This window comes from Microcaecilia unicolor, chromosome 10, assembly GCF_901765095.1.
Source record: "Microcaecilia unicolor chromosome 10, aMicUni1.1, whole genome shotgun sequence".
NCBI lineage: Eukaryota > Metazoa > Chordata > Amphibia > Gymnophiona > Siphonopidae > Microcaecilia > Microcaecilia unicolor.
Window position 1 is genome coordinate 52,579,539 of NC_044040.1, and position 19,273 is coordinate 52,598,811.

The 19,273-nt window shown below is 43.5% G+C and overlaps 1 protein-coding gene across 1 annotated transcript in view; it reads left to right on the top strand.

Annotated features, from left to right (window-relative positions):
* The first annotated feature begins 419 nt into the window (after window positions 1–419).
* GPR37 (G protein-coupled receptor 37) overlaps window positions 420–19,273 on the top strand; it is a 45,877-nt gene continuing 27,023 nt past the window's right edge. Inside the window, exon 1 of the mRNA XM_030216948.1 lies at window positions 420–1,991. Coding sequence (XP_030072808.1) covers window positions 1,011–1,991 — 981 coding nt within the window. The 5' untranslated portion in view covers window positions 420–1,010. The remainder of the gene's footprint in view (window positions 1,992–19,273) is intronic.

The window sequence follows — 19,273 nt, forward strand, 5'->3', positions numbered from 1 at the left end:
GCTTAAAAAAGGTAAACAAATAAATACAAAGTTTAATAAAAGGCAAATTGCAACGTGAGAGTTGGTAATAATCGTCAGGGTCAGCACAGGCGTGGAACTATCCACCAGCAGCCTGGTGGCTCTGCTGTCCCTGCCAGCTGTTGCACAGCTGCAGCCTATAGAAGAGGGCGATCGCGCCCCTCCTCCCCCGCTCCGTGCAGCTTTTTCGGGAAGCTGCAGCCTGCACCGGAGTCAATCCTTGCATCGACCTTCCCCTGATTCTTCCTTCAGCCTCCAGAGGGAAGTCGTTTCCTTAACAGCCCAACAGCACCCAGGAGGCGGGGGGAAGGGAGAGGAGCTGAGCCTTAGCAGACAAAAAAAAAAAAAAACACGACAGGCTGCTGCAGGCTCAGCATCACCCCTCCTCCTGGCAACTTTGCTGCCATTCTCAGACCCGGGCTTCCTCTCTCACCCTTCTCTGCGCATTATAACAGGCGAAGGAGAGCTGCCAACCTGCGGAAGGGAGGAAGAGTTTGCGGAAAGCCCCCTGTAACCCCTGTGCTGCTGTTGGCCCTGCCCTCCCTGGCAATCAGGCAGCAGATATTAGACGCTTGGCAAGGACGGGAAGAGGCAGGCAAGGTCCAATGAAGGCAAAGGCATGGTGAAAACAGCAGGGGCGGCTGCTGGCTTGAGCTTTAATAAGCACAGGCGTGTCTCAACTTTTCCAGATCAGGTAAAGCCCTGACAAGAATAACACCACCTTCTAGAGCTATTTTGCTTGCTTGATCTATTTTATTTTTTTAAACACTGGTTTCATTGAAACTCTTCTGATCTTTGCTGTGGACATGAATCGAACTTAACTGGGAAGGGCTCCCGGTGTGATGTGGTCATAAGATCTCAGCCGTATCACCTTGAGGAGTTCTTTCATTATTATCTTGCCTTTGCAGCCAGAGGCTGGGCTCAGGTGCCATGTCTTGATAACACCATCAACTTCTTCACCGGTTTGCAACTGGAGCCGGGATCTCATCGCCATGCAATGCCCTCCACGGCTCCCAATTTCGGTTCTGATTCTGTGCTCTGTCGCCGTGTCAGTCCGAGGGACCGTGCACGATTTGCAATCAAACGTGGCCAGCAGGTCTGACCGTGAGGGGAACGGGTGCCGTCCGCTTCAGATCAGCCAAGATGAAGCTGAGCAGAGGAAAGAAAGCAATACCCAATCGCTGTCATATTCAGCCTCTTCTGCAAAAGGCACTTTACAGAAATTACAAAAACAAGCGATACCAAACCATGCATTGGCCTTTCTACCTTCTGCAACAAAGGCACTTAGCACTGGGGAGAGCAGTGGTGAGAAAGGACAACCCGACCCCCAGCGTCAGGCCCGACCAAAGGTAAAGTTGAGCCCAGAAAGTCCTGCAGCTCTGGAAAGAGGAGCTTCTGTTCCCCGATTGCAAGAGACAAGGACAGAGGAGAGTCAAAGAATTCAACTGAGCAAAAGGAGCAAGAGAGGAGTCAGTGGCACGACTGAAAGGCAAAAGAGAGGAGAAATTGCAAACCCAGAGAATAAGGCTGGAGACCTGTATTTCAACGAATCCTTTCAGAGCCATTCAGCTGTGAGGGAAACAGGTGCCCATGCCCTTCCTCTAAATGATTCTGCTGCCATTCCAGATAGCCTGGATATCAATCAGGCACTGATACCTGGCAATAAAACCAGGAAGAAAAGACCTCAGCTGAAGAATCCCTTCTACCCACTCACTGAGGATTCGTATGGCGCCTACGCCGTGATGTGCCTCTCGGTCATCATATTTATCGTTGGGATAATGGGCAACATGGCTGTAATGTGTATAGTGTGCCACAACTATTACATGAGGAGTATATCGAACTCTCTTTTAGCGAATTTGGCATTCTGGGACTTTTTGATCATTTTTTTCTGTTTGCCTTTGGTAATCTTTCATGAGCTGACCAAAAAGTGGCTTCTAGAAGACTTCTCCTGCAAAATCATACCATATATTGAGGTAACTTTTACTTCTTGAGGAGCTAGGTTGCATGCTAATACAGTGTTCTGTCAGGTGGAGGCTCATGTGGCTGTAAATGCAAGACAGATCAGCGACCACACCTGGCTCTTGCAACAGCGGTTTTGAAACACTATGGGCGGGAACGTGCACAGCCAGTTTGGGTACACGTGGCAGCACACAGAAAAATGGCCGCCTCAGCACAAGTTGGAACCTTGTGGGCAGTAACATCCTCAAGATTTAACTTGGGCTACTGTCCAGCCACACATAAGTGCCTCAGTTGTGCAAAATTCGAACATGGGGAGGACTAAGGCGGTAATTCTCAAAAGGTCGCCTGAAGTTAGGCACCGGATGAAGCGCACTGAGAGCGAATGCTATAACAGCAGTTATGCTCGTAAGTGCTGTTATAGAATACTAGCGTAAGATCGCGATTATGCACCTAATTTTAGGTGTGAGTACCTATCCAGCTCATTTTCGAAGGAGAACAGCGTCCATCTTTCGACACAAATCGGGAGATGGGCGCACTTCTTGCAAGGTCGCCCAAATCGGCATAATCGAAAGCTAATTTTTTTACACCCTCGATGGCTTTCCGTCGTGGGGACGACCAGAGTTCATGGGGGCGTGTCGGCAGGGTAGCAAAGGCGGGACTGGGGCGGGACTGGGCATGATTAGGAGATGGGCGTCCTCGGCCGATAATGGAAAAAAGAAGGGCGGCCCTGTCGAGCACTTGGCTGACTTTGCTTGGTCCATTGTTTTTCACGACCAAGCCGTGAAAAGATGCCCTAAATGACCAGATGACCACCGGAGGGAATTGGGGATGACCTCCCCTTACTCCCCCAGTGGTCACTAACCCCCTCCCACCATAAAAAAAACAGGTTATAACACTTTTTGCCAGGCTCTATGCCAGCCTCAAATGCCATACTCAGGTCCATTGCAGCAGTATACAGGTCCCTGGAGCAGTTGTAGTGGGTGCAGTGTACTTCAGGCAGACGGACCTGGGGGGGAGGGGTTGGGGACTCAGCACCCAAGGTAAGGGAGCTATGCACCTGGGAGCAATTTCTGAAGTCCACTGCAGTGCCACCTAGGGTGCCCGGTTGGTGTCCTGACATGTGAGGGGAACCAGTGCACTACAAATGCTGGCCCCTCCCACAACCAAATGGCTTGAATTTGGCTGTTTTTCAGATGGACATCCTTAGTTTCCATTATCGGCAAAAACCAATGTCGGCCATCTGTAAGGGTGGCCATCTCTAAGGTCAACCCAAATGTTGAGATTTGGGCGTCCCCGACCGTATTATCGAAACGAAAGATGGCCACCCATCTTGTTTCGATAATATGGTCAGGGACGTCCCTTTATTGGGCCGTCCTTAGAGATGGGCGCCCTTAGAGACGGGCGCCCCCATTCGATTATGCCCCTCCACGGTAGCTGAATGGCTGGTTTAAATGCTTGCACCTAAATCTAGGCAGTTAGGCGCCTAACCTGCATATATAAGTATTTGGCTGCTGATGCCCCTTCTTGGTCCCTGCTGCCTTGCAGTTGCGATATGACTTTTCTGCGCCCAATTTGTAAAATCTCAAGTAAGGGCAATTATGCATATAACTACTAATTAGTGTCAATTAGCACCAATTAATATTATAGCCAATAATTGATTGTTAATACCAATTAGCAGCTAATACTGTAAGTTACTGCGTCACAGACACTATTCTATAACTTGTATGCGCAAGGTTGCACGCTAAGGGGTGAAATCTATATATGGCACTGAAAAAATAATCAGTGCAGAAAAAGAGCTATTCTATAAGCTGTGCTTAAAGTTAGGTGCAGTTTATAGAGTAGCGCTTATGAATCACACCTAACTTCAGGGATGGACATTTGCACCAACTGAAATGTGGTTCAAATGTATGCGCCTAAATTAGGCTCGTATCCCCCTTATTCTATAACAACGCACTGTTCTGCCTATGATCCCCCAATTTCCACACCCACTTTTTTTTTACTTGTGTGTAAATTCCAATTAAATCTAATTAGTGCATATAATTGCTTGTTAAGCCAATTATTGGCACTAATTAGCTCATTATTCAATTAAATTGTGCACACCCCTATTTGCGCACCCAATTTTTGGCAACTTGAATAGACTTAGGGGAGGAAGCGTAAAATTGTGAATGCAAGTTTATGGAATTAGGGGGTAGGTGTGCATGGGACAGAGCCAAAGGTCCCCCCCCCCCCCCCCCCCCCAGTATGCTGAGCATAGGTTTTTGTTTTGCACTTTGATTTTTGGTTGTGTTATTGTTGTTGTTTTGGTTTTGCAGTATGAGTATACAGGCAGAGTAATTGCAGTTAATCTTGTGACATGGGAATTGTGCAGAACTGATGCCAACATGTGCCTTTCTTATAGTCTCACTCAGAGAGATCACTATTGTTTAAAACACTGAGCCCACAAATCTTTTACTTCTCCTCTCGTTCATTGAATCTCTTTTTACAGAAGGCCAATAGACATCTTATTAATTCTGATACCATTGCACAAAGGAAAAAGCATCTACTTAATGAGAAGGTGCCAAACTTGCTTCTTTTAGGCAATGCATAATTCTAAAGACTCCAGTCACATGCTTGCTTCTGGGCATCAAGCCATAATTTGTACCAACCTTCCCTGTAGCCAGCTGGCCGCAATCCGGTCACCATTCAGGTTGTCCAGCTTATTTACTGACTAGACCCTAAACGCTGCCAGTAACACAGGAACCAGAATGTTTCCATACTAATGTGGCTGGCCAAGTCTCTCTAATAGTAACATACAGTGGAAGTAGGTGAGCTAGTAATTCACCTGTTGACTTACCCAATAAGGGAAAGATCATTTCCAAAATCCCATAATGAACTCAGTTTGTATTCCCCTCCACTGTTAGCCAGACCCAGTAGGAAACCTTTTACTTGAATTTATTTGAAAAAGTACTTGCACAGGTGATGATAAATCAGCACTGCCATAATTTAGCGAAAGCTTAGGAATCTATCTATTCTATGATTTTTCAGTAGGCTTCTGCTTTCTATCATCTGGCAATGGAATTCAAAAACCCTAAAACAAGGACTTAGAAGACTCAAGCATATATACATTTCTAACCAAGCATTTGTTGAAAGTGGCTGTTTAGCAGTAATGTGTATTGTTGCTTCCCCCCCCCCCCCCCCCCCCCCCCACTCTTGCTTTATTCATCAGGTCCAGGTAACATGTACATTTCCATCAAATTACATAACACAAACATAGCAATGTTCACAGCTTCTTAAGATAAACATGCCGGCTTCCACCACGTCTCAGGGGTCAACACCTCAAGATTTGCCTTATGTAAGATATAAACTACCATAATATCAAAATTAATTAACTTAGATTTAGGAAAGTTCATAATTAAGGTAAATCCTAAATGGGACCTTTCAAATGGCCATTTTTGCATTCTTTGCAAATTAGACATAACTAGGATGAACTAAAGAGAAAAGGGGTACATATCCCCTAATTCGGTAATCTTACGTGCTAAGATTACAGAATACTAACACTTAACATGAATGTAACATTCACACACTTAAGTGCTGGTTATTCAGTAAGCGGTATTCTACAAGCTTAGTGAGCAATCTGCCTAGCACACAATAGAAGGGAGTGTAGATGGGAGCAGAGTATGTGTGGGTGGGGCATGGGAAGGTCCCACACTTTGGTGCATAACTTATAGAATACGTGAAGGGGCATTTTTGTTATGACATCTAAGTCTGACTTTGGATGTTTTGCTCAAAACATCCAGAACACGAATAACAAATATAGCCATTTTCAAAACAGTAAAAAGTCTATCTTTTTTTTTTTTTTTAAATGGCCACTTGCTAGATGTTTTTGTGCTCTGTGAGTTTATCTTTTTGTTCCATAGTCGAAAAAAAATGCCCATGTGAAAAATGCACAACTTTGGGATGTAGGAGGAGCCAGCATTCTTAGTAGACTGGCCATGCAGACATCCAAGCAGAGCGGGGCACCCTAGGGAGCAGTGCAGTGGACTTCACCTAAAAGCTCCCAGGTACACATCTCACAGTTGCTCCCTTATATTGTATGATGAGCCCTCCAAACCCCACCAAAAACCTACTATACCCAACTGTACACCAGTACAATAACCCTTATTTATTTATTTATTTATTTATTTATTTATTTATTTATTTATTTGTAACATTTATATCCCACATTGTCCCACCCATTAGCAGGCTCAATGTGGCTTACTTAATACCATAAAGGTGGTCGCCAAGTCTGGTAGATGTTAAACAAATACAATTTAAAATAAGGGTTAAATAAGGTTAGAGTAAACAGGTACAAAAGGGGACAAAGAAATAAAGGAATATATAATGTCCAATACGATGTAAGGTATTGATGCATTGCAGAGTTAAGGCATTTAAGTAGGGCCAGTAGGGTAGGCCTTGCAAAACAGATAGGTCTTTAATGATCACCTGAAGATTTGATGGTCGTGAATCGTTTTCGGCGGCAGGTGTCACCTATATATGAGTACAGTACGTGTTTGGTGGGTTTTGGGGGGCTCATACTTTCCACAGTTAGAGTGGATTATGGGCTTGGGTCCTCTTCTCCATATCGTACTGCACTGATCACTAGGCTACTCCAGGGACCTGCTTGCTGATGTAATAGGACTGGCTATAACATCTGAGACTGTCATAGAGGCTGGTATGTACTGTTTCTTTCAAATCTTTGTGGGGGAGTGGGAAGGGGTCAGAGACCACCAGGGGAATAAGGGAAGGTCATTCCTTTATTCCTCCAGTGGTCATCTGGTCATTTGGGGCACTTTTTTGAGGCTTAGTCGTTGCTAAAACTGGTCTAGCTCAGAACAACTCAGTTTTAGACCTGGACTTTTTTGTTATATTCCATTATGGCTGAAAAGCACCCAGGTCTCCCACCCTTAACTTGCCCCCAACACACCCTCTTGAGATTTGAACACACTGAAGACAAACAGCATAGAAAAACATCTGGAAAATGGGTTTCAAAAATACCAATTTGGACATTTTGGTGACAAAAACGTCCAAATGCTGCTTTATGCCACTTTTTAGACATTTTTCTCTTTCATAAATGAGCCCCTAAATATGCTAAAGTGTAGCATATACATGCCAACATTTTTACATGGAATAAGGGATAACGCCTAAATGTTGGTACACAAATGCCAACTTTTGTTCAATTCTATAATGGAAACTAGGTGCCCAAAGGCCATTATTTATTTATTATTACATTTGTACCCCGCGTTTTCCCACTCAAAGCAGGTTCAATGCGGTTTACATAATAATATGGATTACAGAGTATTGATAGAGAAAATATAAGTTAATTATGGCAGAGTAATAAAAGAGATAGGTAGGTAGAGATGGGGAAGGATGAAGGGAGTATGAGAGGTATGAGTAAGGGGTAGATGAGCATTGGAGGAGGGGTAGAGGAGGCGGGAGGGGGATGGGACATGGGAAAAGCATAGGGAGATTTGGTGGGAGATGTAGTCTGAGTCATTGTTGTTGTCTTCTGGACATGTGATGGGTTCCAAGGATTAGATTGGGACTTTTGGATAGGCTTGCTTGAACAAATAGGTTTTTAGTGATTTCCAGAAGGGTAGATAGTCCCTGATTGATCGGATGGGTCTGGGGAGGGCATTATAGAATTTACTCTCAGCGCCTAAATTTGGGCAACCTTTATAAAATCGCCGAGGACATCCATATGCTCCCACATAAATTTAATATACTGTCAATTTGGTATCAGAATGGGTTGGCTACTAAGGGAATTGTACACTTGAGTGCATTACCGAGAACAAGGGCTTAGGATCTGGCTACTGAACTCACTGCACAGAAGTTGCAATTGGTGTGAAAGATGCGTATAAGCTTCTTTCCGATGCTGACTTGCAAGAAACACCACTGAAAACATTGCAGAGAATATATATAACTCACTGGAGAGATAGCGATATCAAACGAACAGTAATGAGTATTGATGTATTGTTTTAAATACAGCTTTCAGTGTCATGGTCAGTTAATTAGCAGTAAGCTGTACCAAATGTGTTGTTCGATATGTCTCATAAAGTTTGTGCATGATTTGGAAGTCGGAAGGCCACATTTTTCATGGCCTGGGTAATTTATGGCTGTTCTTTATCGTGCATTACAGCTAGGGTCCCTTGCAGACTCCTGTTCATCTGATGTGTCAGTTTTATATCACAGCAGACACGTGAGTAAGTTAGACAGTGAAGACTAATTGAAAACTGCTCTCAAGCCTGTGTCTTTCCTGAGGGGTTTTCGCTTGAGCTAGTGACAAGCCTCTGGTTCACAGAGGGCTCTGGCTACATTAAATGGAAGCAGGACTCTAGCAGTGCCAATTAGTTGCAAAAAGGACAATCTGTAAAATATGCTTTGCTAAAAGTAATCAGCATTTGTATTTCATTTGCAGGAAACTGCACAACCTTAAATTGGCACTTATTAGTTTCTTTACCTTAGATACTGGAAAGGGATTTTCTTTTAGAGGTTGTGAAACAATAGCTGGAAGTAGGTGATGCCCTGAAATAACTTCGGGGTCTTTTAACTAAAGTGGGCTAGAATCTAGGCTTAACGCATTGCGATGTGGAATTTTGCCATACACCTACCCCCAAATTCTATATATGGTGCCTTAATTTGTGTGCGCTAGTTTGGCCATGCGGCTAAATTGCGTGCACATCTTGATTAACAAGCTAATCAATCAGTGCTGAAAATTGGTACTTAACCAATTAGCGGTACTAATTGTCTTTAATTAGAATTTACGCGCACAACTTTCTAGGCATATTCTCTAATGTGGTGCATGTAAATTCTAATGCGCACAGTTGAAAAGGGGACGTGGCCATGGACGTGGAATAGGCGGGTTGTGGATGTTTCAAAAAACTATGTGCACTATTATAGAAAACATCCGATCTGCGCCTAACTTAGGCGCAGGTATTTAGGCCTGATTTTAGGTATTTAGGCCTAAATTTTAAGTGCAAGAACAGTGAATGAGCGTATTCTGTAAACTGCGCCTAACTTTAGGAGTAGTTTATAGAATCGCACGAACTGTGTGGTTTTACGGCGCCAATTTTTTAAGATGCCATGTGGAGAATTTCCCCCTAAGCCCAGACTCTTTTTGGGGACGTTCCCTCTATTTTTTATAACAGGTCATGCATTAATGTTACCATTAGTGCAGAGAGTTAATACAGGAGCACATACTGCCTCCTATTTAAGAAGAGCTAAGTGCCCTCGCAGTAAGCGTGTGCTAGCGAGTTTGGCGTAGCCAAGGATGGGCCTGGGTGGGCCCAGGCCCACCCACTTTGAGTTCAGACCCACCCAGTAGCAGCACACCTATGATGTGGCTGGCAGGGATTCCCAAGTCTCAACAGCTGAAAACTCCCAACTGTCCCTGCTGCGTACCTTGTAAATAGCAGATCTTCGCCTGCAGCAAGCAGCAGCTGATACATACTGCTCGAACTAGCCCCACAGCCTTCCCTCTGACGTGTTCCCACCTATGCGGAAACAGGAAGTTGCATCAGTGGGAAGGCTGTGTGGCCAACATTAGCAGTGCGTATTAGTTGCTGCTCGCAGCCAGTGGAAAAATATTATTTAAAAGGTATGCAGGAGAGGGGGGATATTTGAGAGACCATCAGGCTTATTTTCGAAAGTGATCGCCAGCGATCTTCCGACATAAATCGGGAGATGGCCGGCGATCTCTCAAATGCGGCGAAATCGGTATAATCGAAAGCTGTTTTTTTGACACCATTGCCGCTTTCCCGTCGCCAAGCTGACGAAAGTTCAAGGGGGCGTGTCGGCAGCGTAGCGAAGGCGGAACATGGGCAGGCATGGGTGTGGCTACCAGATGGCCGGCTTTCGCAGATAATGGGAATAAAAAGCGGCGTTAATCAGTATTTCGCCGGGTTTACTTGGTCCTTTTATTTTCACGACCAAGCCTCAAAAAGGTGCCCCAACTCACCAGATGACCACCAGAGGGAATGGGGGATGACCTCCCCATACTCCCACAGTGGTCACCAACCCCCTCCCACACTAAAAAAATAAAAATAAAAACCTTTTTTGCCAGCCTCTATGCCAGCCTCAGATGTCATACCCAGCTCCCTGACAGCAGTATGCAAGTCCCTGGAGCAGTTTTTAATGGGTGCAGTGCACTTCAGGCAGGCAGACCCAGGTCCACCCCCCCCCCCCTACCTGTTACACTTGTGGTGCTAAGTGTTGAGCCCTTCAAACCCCCCCCCCCAAAACCCACTGTACCCACATGTAGGTGCCCCCTTCACCCATAAGGGCTATGGTAATGGTGTAGAGTTGTGGGGAGTGGGTTTGGGGGAGATTTGGGGGGGCTCAGCACCCAAGGTAAGGGAGCTATGCACCTGTGAGCTATTTGTGTATTTTTTAAAATTTTTTAGAAGTGCCCCCTAGGGTGCCCGGTTGGTGTCCTGGCATGTGAGGGGGACCAGTGCACTACAAATGCTGGCTCCTCCCATGATCAAATGCCTTGGATTTCACCGGGTTTGAGATGGCCGGCATTTTTCCCATTATCGTTGAAAAACAAACCTGGCGAACTCTGGCATTTGGCCGGGCCAAACCGTATTATCGAAAGAAAAGATGGCCGGCCATCTTTTTCGATAATACGGTCCTGGCCAGCTGTTGTCTCGCCGCCAAAATAGATCGCCAGCGATCTATTTCGCCGGCGCAGTTCGATTATGCCCTCCATATGGCATGCAGGTGAAAATCACCAGTGGGATGGGGCAGGGTTCTTCTGCCCACCCATCTTGGGCCCAGGCCCACCCAAAACTGTGTGTCTGGTTACGCCCCTGGCGAGTTAGCACACGGTAAGTGTAGCGCGCTAGCTGGCTAATGCTTCCATGCCTGTTCCTTGCCCATGTCACACACCCTAATAGAAAATTACTGAAAAATTCAGAAACACACAGTTTAGTGTGCGGAAACAGGGAAAGTACCATTAAACCTGTTAACATGGTTACACAGTTGCTTGTTTCTACACATTAAGAGCTAGATTCTGTTTATGGCACCTGAAAAATAAGTGACCAAAAAAGTTTCTGCAAGAAAGATAATTGTAAATAGTACAAAATAAATAAATAATCAATGTGGGAATGCCTGTGACAGAAAAACAGCTCAGTGGAAATCAAAGTGAACATATAGATATTTGGTGTTGTTTTTTTTTTTACTTTTTCTAATAAATTAAAAATTTCCAAAATGTTACAAGAACAAAAAAGAAATATATCCAAGAAAACAAATAGGCTGGCGATTCTCAAGATCCAGCACGGAATAGGAAAAAGATGTGAATCGCCAGTGGCAATGTTGAGAAAAATAACTTATTCACCACATTATTAAATTAAGCCCGACATGGCTGCGTTTCGCCCTCCTAAAGGGCTACGTCTCAATTCCACCTACTGGACGACAAACAACTCCTCTCCTCTTTTTTCTATTCCGTGCAAAAAAAAAAAGAAATATGCAAGGAAACACACATCTGTTTATTTCTTTCATACCAATGAGAGAACTTCAGCCCAAAATGCCGACCTTACCATAGATTTAAACAGTCTTAGAAACAAACAGATCTCCCAACCTTTTAATTCAAAGCAATTTTCTTCCAAATGTGGAGGGCTATGTCTAAATGGTGGGTGGGTGGATCATGCTCTCTTACTTCCAGCTGAGCATATTGGAAAGCTGTAAGGTGATGCAAGTTCTGTGATAGATTTTACAGTGTTGGCACCCTGCTAGGAAACACTAAGTCTGGAATATCAGAGAAAATAACCTTATTTACACTGCTATTTTCTCCTGCTGAGGTTGTCTTGTACTACTGGATTTCATAGTGACAGACAACCCTAGGTGGCCTTTCAGCACTATCCGTTTTTGAATCTGATAGCCTACAGAGGTTATTTTAAAAGGGTTATGTGGCTTTTACACATGTACATAATGGGTTTGCATGTATAAATTGCCTAACGCTTGTCAATAGCAATTTTAGGAAACCCAATACCTACACAGGTATACCTGTGGAATGCACAGTTTTGAGAGAGATGTGTTTTGGGTGTGGTTTGAGGAGGCCTGAAAAGTATGCATGGCGGGGGGGGAGGATTCTATGAATAACGCGCAAACATAGACTCTGGGAAAAAACTGGGCCCGGCACTATTCTATTGAGAACGCTCCGGGCTGTGCGCCTTTTATACAATAGCATTTACCTCCGAAATCCAGAGCGTGCAACTTAATTGGCTTAACAAGCCAATCAGCATTGTTAACAGCACTTAACAAGCAATAATGAGCACTAATTGGCAATAATTAGAATTTACGCACACAACTTCCTAAAATTTAGGCACGTTGCACTGTGCCCACATTTTAATGCATGCAGGCAAAAAGGGGCATGGTTATATGCGGCGAAGTGGATGATCCAAAATTTACGGGCACTGTTATAGAATATGGTGCTCTGTGCCTAAATCTGTGCGCTGGGATTTACGCCACGTTTTCATTGGTGTAAATAGAGGTGCGTAGTTTTAGGTACTAGGATACCAACTAAGCGTAGCCTATGTACCATGCCTAAATCTAGGCAATGCTTATAAAATGAGCTTAGGCGGAAATGTTTTCCGCACGGATTTTTTGGGCACTGTATATAGAATCTAGGCCTTAATATGGATTCCCACGTCCAACTTTGGGCACAAGGAGTTATGCCTGCTGAAACCTAGTGAAAATCCAGGTGTACAAGTTGGACGCATAACCCTGGCATTCTATAACACTGTGCCTAACTAATTGTTATGCCCCTGACCCACCCATACCCCTCTCATGGTCACGCCCCCTGCTTGGGTAGCACGTGAGACACTTTGGAAGTGCAGCGTTCTAGAATACTGCGTAGGCAAATGCATGCGTAAATCCAAATCCATGAGAGTTAAGTTCCAATTAACTTTAATTAATGCCAATATCTGGTTGTTAGCACCCAATTAGAACATAAGAGTAGCCATACTGGGTCAGACCAATTGTCCATCTAGCCCAGTATCCAGTTTTCCAAGCAGTGGCCAAGCCAGGTCACACGTACCTGGCAGAATTCCAAATTGTGGCGACACTCCAAACTACAAATCCCAGGGCAAGCAGTTGCTTCCCATGTCTATCTCAATAGCAGACTATGGACTTTTCCTCCAGGAATTTGTCCAAACCTTTTTTAAACCCAGATACTCTAGCCACTGTTACTACGTCCTACGACAAAGAGTTCCAGAGCTTAACTATTCGTTGAGTGAAAAAATACCTCCTATTTGTTTTAAAAGTATTTCCATGTAACTTCCTTTAGTGTCCCCTGGTCTTTGTTCTTTTGGAACGAGTAAAAAAAATCGATTCACTTCTACTCGTGTGTGCACACATCTGGGGTTTGTGCCCAAATTTGGGCAACCTATCTAGATTCCAGGGAGGTACTGCCCACTTTGCAAAAGCAATACATGCATCATTTAAAAGCTTTGCCAATCAACATTTAGACCTGCTTCTAGTCATGCATGCCAGCTAATTGGTTGTTTGCACTCAGGCTTTGGAGAAGAAATTTAGGGGGCAACTTTGCTTACCCTTGTGGCATTAAATATCACCTCAAATACACACAAAGAATGAGGTTTGTAGCTTTGCTTTTTAATTGGATCTCTTGGGATATCCAGCTTTAGAAAATCCACCATTACACATTCAAATTCCCAAGTGATGCCGCTCTTTTTTTGAATGAGTTTCTTTGTGAAATAGTTGCTCTCGGTACATGCTGCCAAATACACATATATTTCCATGACCTTTAAGATGTTGTAGAAAAGCCTCAATGTTCAGTGAGCTTTGTGTAAAATATCTTGCTCATTTTGTACATCCTGACTTGGACTTATAGGAAATTAGACTTTTATGGCTTTTCTTTCAGAAGGGCCACTGCAGAAAGCTATCATGTGCACAGTTAGCGTGAGATGTGCGTTCATGTTACTGGGCACACAGTGCATAAAGAGTATCAGTGCCAGGAGCAGACAGGGATCTGGGCCTCTGGGCAATAATATGGTCCTGCCCTCCCCCCCCCCCCTCCCGCCCTCCTGCTCATGGGTCCCACATCTCTTTGATTGTAACTGCAGAAAGGCAGTGTATCAAATCCTATCCCGTTTCCCTTTCCCTGGGTCCGGCACTCCCTCTTTCTCACCCCCTCCCATCCCCGGGTCTGGCACTCCCCTTCTCTCACCATCACCCCCCCCCCCCCGGGTCTGGCGCTCACACTCTCTCAACCTCCCACCCCCCTTTACCTCAAAAGTCCTTTCTCCATACAAAGCCCCAACTGTTTGCCGCTGACCAGAACCTCTCTGCCATGGCTCACCCTTGCAGAAGCAGGAAGTTACATCAGAAAGGGGCGGTCCATGGCAGAAAGAAGGTTCTGGTCAGTGGCAAACAGCCAGGGCCCTGTACGAAAGGACTTTTGAGGTAAATGGGGGGTGGAGGGTGAGAGAGAGAGGGAGTGCCAGCCCTGGGGGTTGAGGGAGGGGCATGCCGACCATGTGGGGAGGAGGTACTGAGCCCCCCAACTTTACTGGGCCCTTGGGCACTGCCTAGTTGCCCGTATGGTCAGTCCGTCCCTGGTCAGCACAGAATGTTTGTTTGAGACACTAATATCGTGTTTCTTCATTATCATGCTACCCAAGTTCTATATGTATTACTAATTGTATATTCTCTTATACATGTCCACCATTCATGATGTATTGTAAGCCACATTGAGCCTGCAAAGAGGTGGGAAAATGTGGGATACAAATGCAACAAATAAATACAATAAATAAATTAGTTAACTCACACGGTAGATATGGAAACTCAATGTATGAAAATGAACAGTATCACCAGGTCTGGGCCAGTGCAGAAGGCTTGACTGAGAGAATTCAATAATAAAAAGTAGTGGAGAGTGGGAGCCAGTTGTGGAACCAAAGGAACTTTTATTACCAGTGTCAATAGCATGTACACAGTGATCCCGACACGGCTGTATTTCAGCACAAACATTGCCTGCATCAGGGGTCTGCACACTTTATAAAAAAAAATAAACACACATGCAATCAAAAATAACAAATACATAAAATAAAATCAGAATTTTTTTATAAATAAACGTACATTAAATATAATTGACATATCCATATATAAACGACTTAAAAGATGCATACAAAACATAAAAGCATAAAACAGGGGCCATGTTTGATATTCACTTGAATCAATATAAAACAAGTGGTTTGTTTACTAAGGTGCGTTAGCATTTTTAACGCGCCTTTAAAATTAAGGCACATTAAACGCTAACGCGCCTATACATTCCTATGGGCACATTAGCGTTTAACACATGTCTACCAGTTACATATGTTAAAACCGCGAACGCACCTATAGCGCACTTTAGTAAACATAGGCCTAAATTTTTTAAGTTGTTTATATAAGGATATGTCATTGATATTTAGTGTATGTTTATTTATAAGAAATCTCTGCTTTTATTTTATTTATCTGTTATTTTTTATTACATTTGTGTTTGTTTTTTATACGATCTGCAGACTACTGATGCAGGCAATGTTTGTGCCGAAACACAGCCGTGTCGTGTCACTGTATACATGCTATTGACGCTGGTCATAAAAGTTCATTTGATTCCACAACTGGTTCCTGCTTTCCACTACTTTTTATTGTTGCTTTTCCTTTTGTGGATTTTTTTCCTTCCTTGATACTACTGAGAGAATTCAATGCCATTAAATGCCAGTTTAGTCCTTTTTCTCTGTAACCAGAGCAAGTGCCTGCAACTTTAAAAGACAGAATGGGGGATAACAGCTCTGGAGCTTGTCTGAACAAAAATGAAAGTGCGAGCACACTTCTGTGTGTGAACTGGAATGTTGTTCTGCACATAAATATTCGCCTCACCAAAATTTTTATGTAGAAGAAATTTTTGCCAGGCTAATATTTATGCGTAGAACAACATTCTAGCTCATGCACAAATGTTTGCTCACACTTTTTCTTTGGACATGTGCATGGTGAAATCATCCCTACCACAGAACCTTTGTCTGCTTGTTTCCGGCAGACTTCCCCCAATTAGCAACAACTTCTTGGTGTATGAAATTTCCATATCATTAGCTTACTGCATCACTTCAGTTTACATTCTTGCTAATTTCACAGTTGAAACCACATGTGGGTTTACTTTATGACAAGACTCTAGCAACCTATGTGCGACTGGTACAGCTGCACAGGGAGCAAGGGAGGTGGAGGTGCCAAAATTCTAGAGTGCGGGGGAGGGGGCATCAGTGGTCTCCACTTGCTGCTGCCTGTGCCAGCTCAGGATTCAAAATGCAGTAGTTTTGCAAGACCCAACCATGTATAAGTCCCCCACTATGGACCCCTTTTACAAAGGCAAGCTAGCGTTTTTAGCATGCACTAAAAATAAGCATGTGATAAATGTTAGAAATGCCCATATATTCCTATGAGTGTCTAGCGTTTAGCACGTGCTAATTATTAGCGCTCACTAAAAGTGCTAGAGCTCCTTTGTAAAAGACCCCCTATGTAAGTTACGCACATCATTAGAATAGCAGTTAGGGGCCGGCTGACATTTTGATGGTACACTTATGCATATAAGTGCAATTCTATACATTTACATGCACAAGGTTTACATGTATATGACTGCCTGTTTTATAGAATTGTTCCTTCCTGTGTACATTTAAGTTTAATAAAATATAATTTGGAGCAATCATGCTAAAAAATACATTTTTTTAACTCTCTACAGTATCAAGCTTATGTTATCTACACTTTCTACATATAGTTAACGGAGGGAATAGGGATGTGTTTTTCTTAGGGTGCATTTACTTTGTATTATACCTTAAAAATTGCAGTGCATGCAAAAGTGAGTTAATGCACATTAACCTAGAAATGAACACACAGAGAATCAATTTGTTAGTGTCAAAAACTTCTAGCATTCATTAAGAAAATGATTGCATGAAATGAACCGAAAAACATCTGAAAACTGGGGAAAAGGCCAAACCATCCAAAAATCTGTGACCTGTGCACATCCCTGGGTGGGAATGATGTTTTCACTACAACAGCTGAATAGATGTTCTGCCACAAGCACAGGGAAATCAAATTTCACTGTACAAAAATGAGTGAAAGATATTACAGCCCTTAAAGGCATTATATCCCTACTGCAAATAGGTTTATCATACTGTTTAGGGAATAATTCAGGAAAGGATGTAAATATGTATTAACGCAGTATTTCTTTCTACTGATTCATCAGTTTAATTCATTAATCTTTGGTACATGGTTTCCATACATAAAACCCCGTAGGTTTCAGAAAACCATTACTATTTTTTTCTACTCCATTATTAAGTCAAATATAATACTTTAATTTCTCCCTTACTTGTTCCCACCTGTCCTTTTTCACTTCCTTAAAGAAGAATTTTACAGCCAGCTATTATGCCAGGAATTCTGTGATTCATATTCTTTGAACAGACAAGTCTACAGTTGTTAATTTTGCTTCAGCAACAGAAGAATGCAACCTAGTGCTATAAACACAATATACACCATGGCTGTTATACAATAATAAAACTTGGCTCACGGATAGGCCTATGATGCACCTATAAAATGATCATTTAACAGATGTGTAGCTTGAACAATATTCTTTGCAAACTTCACATGATAAAGGTACTTTGAAATGTCATATGAACAAATGAAAACCACCATTTGTAGTGCACTGGTCCCCCTAACATGCCAGGACATTAACTGGGCACCCTAGGGGGTACTGCAGTGGACTTCAAAAATTAGTCCCAGGTGCATAGCTCCCTTACCTTGGGTGCTGAGCCCCCTAAATCCCCCCTCCAAAACCCACTCTCCACAACTCTACACCACTTTCATCGCCCTAAGGGGTGAAGGGGGGCACCTACATGTGGGTACAGTGGGTTTTTTTTGTGGCGGGGGGGGGTTGGAGGGCTCCCATTTACCACCACAAGTGTAACAAGTAGGGGGGGGGATGGGCCTGGGTCCACCTGCCTGAAGTGCACTGCACCCACAAAAAACTGCTCCAGGGACCTGCATACTGCTGTCAGGGAGCCGGGTATGACATTTCAGACTGGCATAGAGGCTGGCAAAAAAAAAATGTTTTTTACTTTTTTTGTGTGTGGGAGGGGGTTGGTGACCACTGGGGGAGTAAGGGGAGGTGATCCCCGATTCCCTCCAGTGGTCCTCTGGTCAATTGGGGTACTTTTTTGAGGCTTGGTCGTAAAAATAAATGGACCAAGTGAAGCCGGCGAAATGCTCATCAGAGTCGGCCATCTTTTTTCCATTGTCGGCCGAAGCCGGCCATCTCATAACCACGCCCCGTCCCACCTTCCATACCCTTCCAAAACGCCCCCTTTAACTTTGCCCGGCTCTGCGATGGAAAGCAGTTGGAGCTGGCCAAAATCGGCTTTTCATTATACCGATTTGGCCAGGTTCAGGAGATGACCGGCCATCTCCCGATTTGTGTCTCTTTCGAAAATAAGCAGGTAAGTGACACCACATAAAGATAGGACTGACTTTTTATATAGTTAGTACATTTTATTAGATTTAAGAGTAACAAACATCCAAATTCAATATAAAATTCAATGTTTTATAACTTCCATGCCATAAGAGAAACTATATGATAACAGACATTTAACTGGATAAAAATTAAATAATGTTGTAGTTCAAAAGCTTGAATTGAATGCATACACAACAAGTGTACAGATAAATAAGCTTATATACACTTTAATGGAAGTTATATGAAAATGAATAGTAATAAAACTCAAAGAAGCGAAGAGGAAAATACAGCTAGCGAAAGCGCGAGCGGAAGAAAAAATGGCTAAAGATGTAAAGAAAGGTGACAAGACCTTTTTCAGATATACTGGAGAAAGAAGAGATAGGAATGGACTTGTGAGACTCAAAGATAATGAGAATGGCCATGTGGAGAGTGATGAAGATAAAGCGAACTTGCTAAACAATTATTTCTCTTCGGTGTTCACAGAGGAAAATCCTGGAGAAGGACCATGGTTGGCTGCCAAGGGAACATCTGGGAATGGAGTGGATACTGTGCCGTTTACGGAAGAAAGAGTTTATAAACAGCTGGAGAATCTGAAGGTGGACAAAGCTATGGGGCCAGATGGGATACATCCCAGGATACTGAAGGAGCTCTTTCTTCTTCATGTTCAATTGTAAAGTGCTGCGTACAACTGGTAGCGCTATAGAAGTGATTTATAGTAGTAGTAGCTCAGAGAGGTCCTGGCAGGACCTCTTAAAGATTTATTTAATAGATCTTTAGAGACGGGAGAGG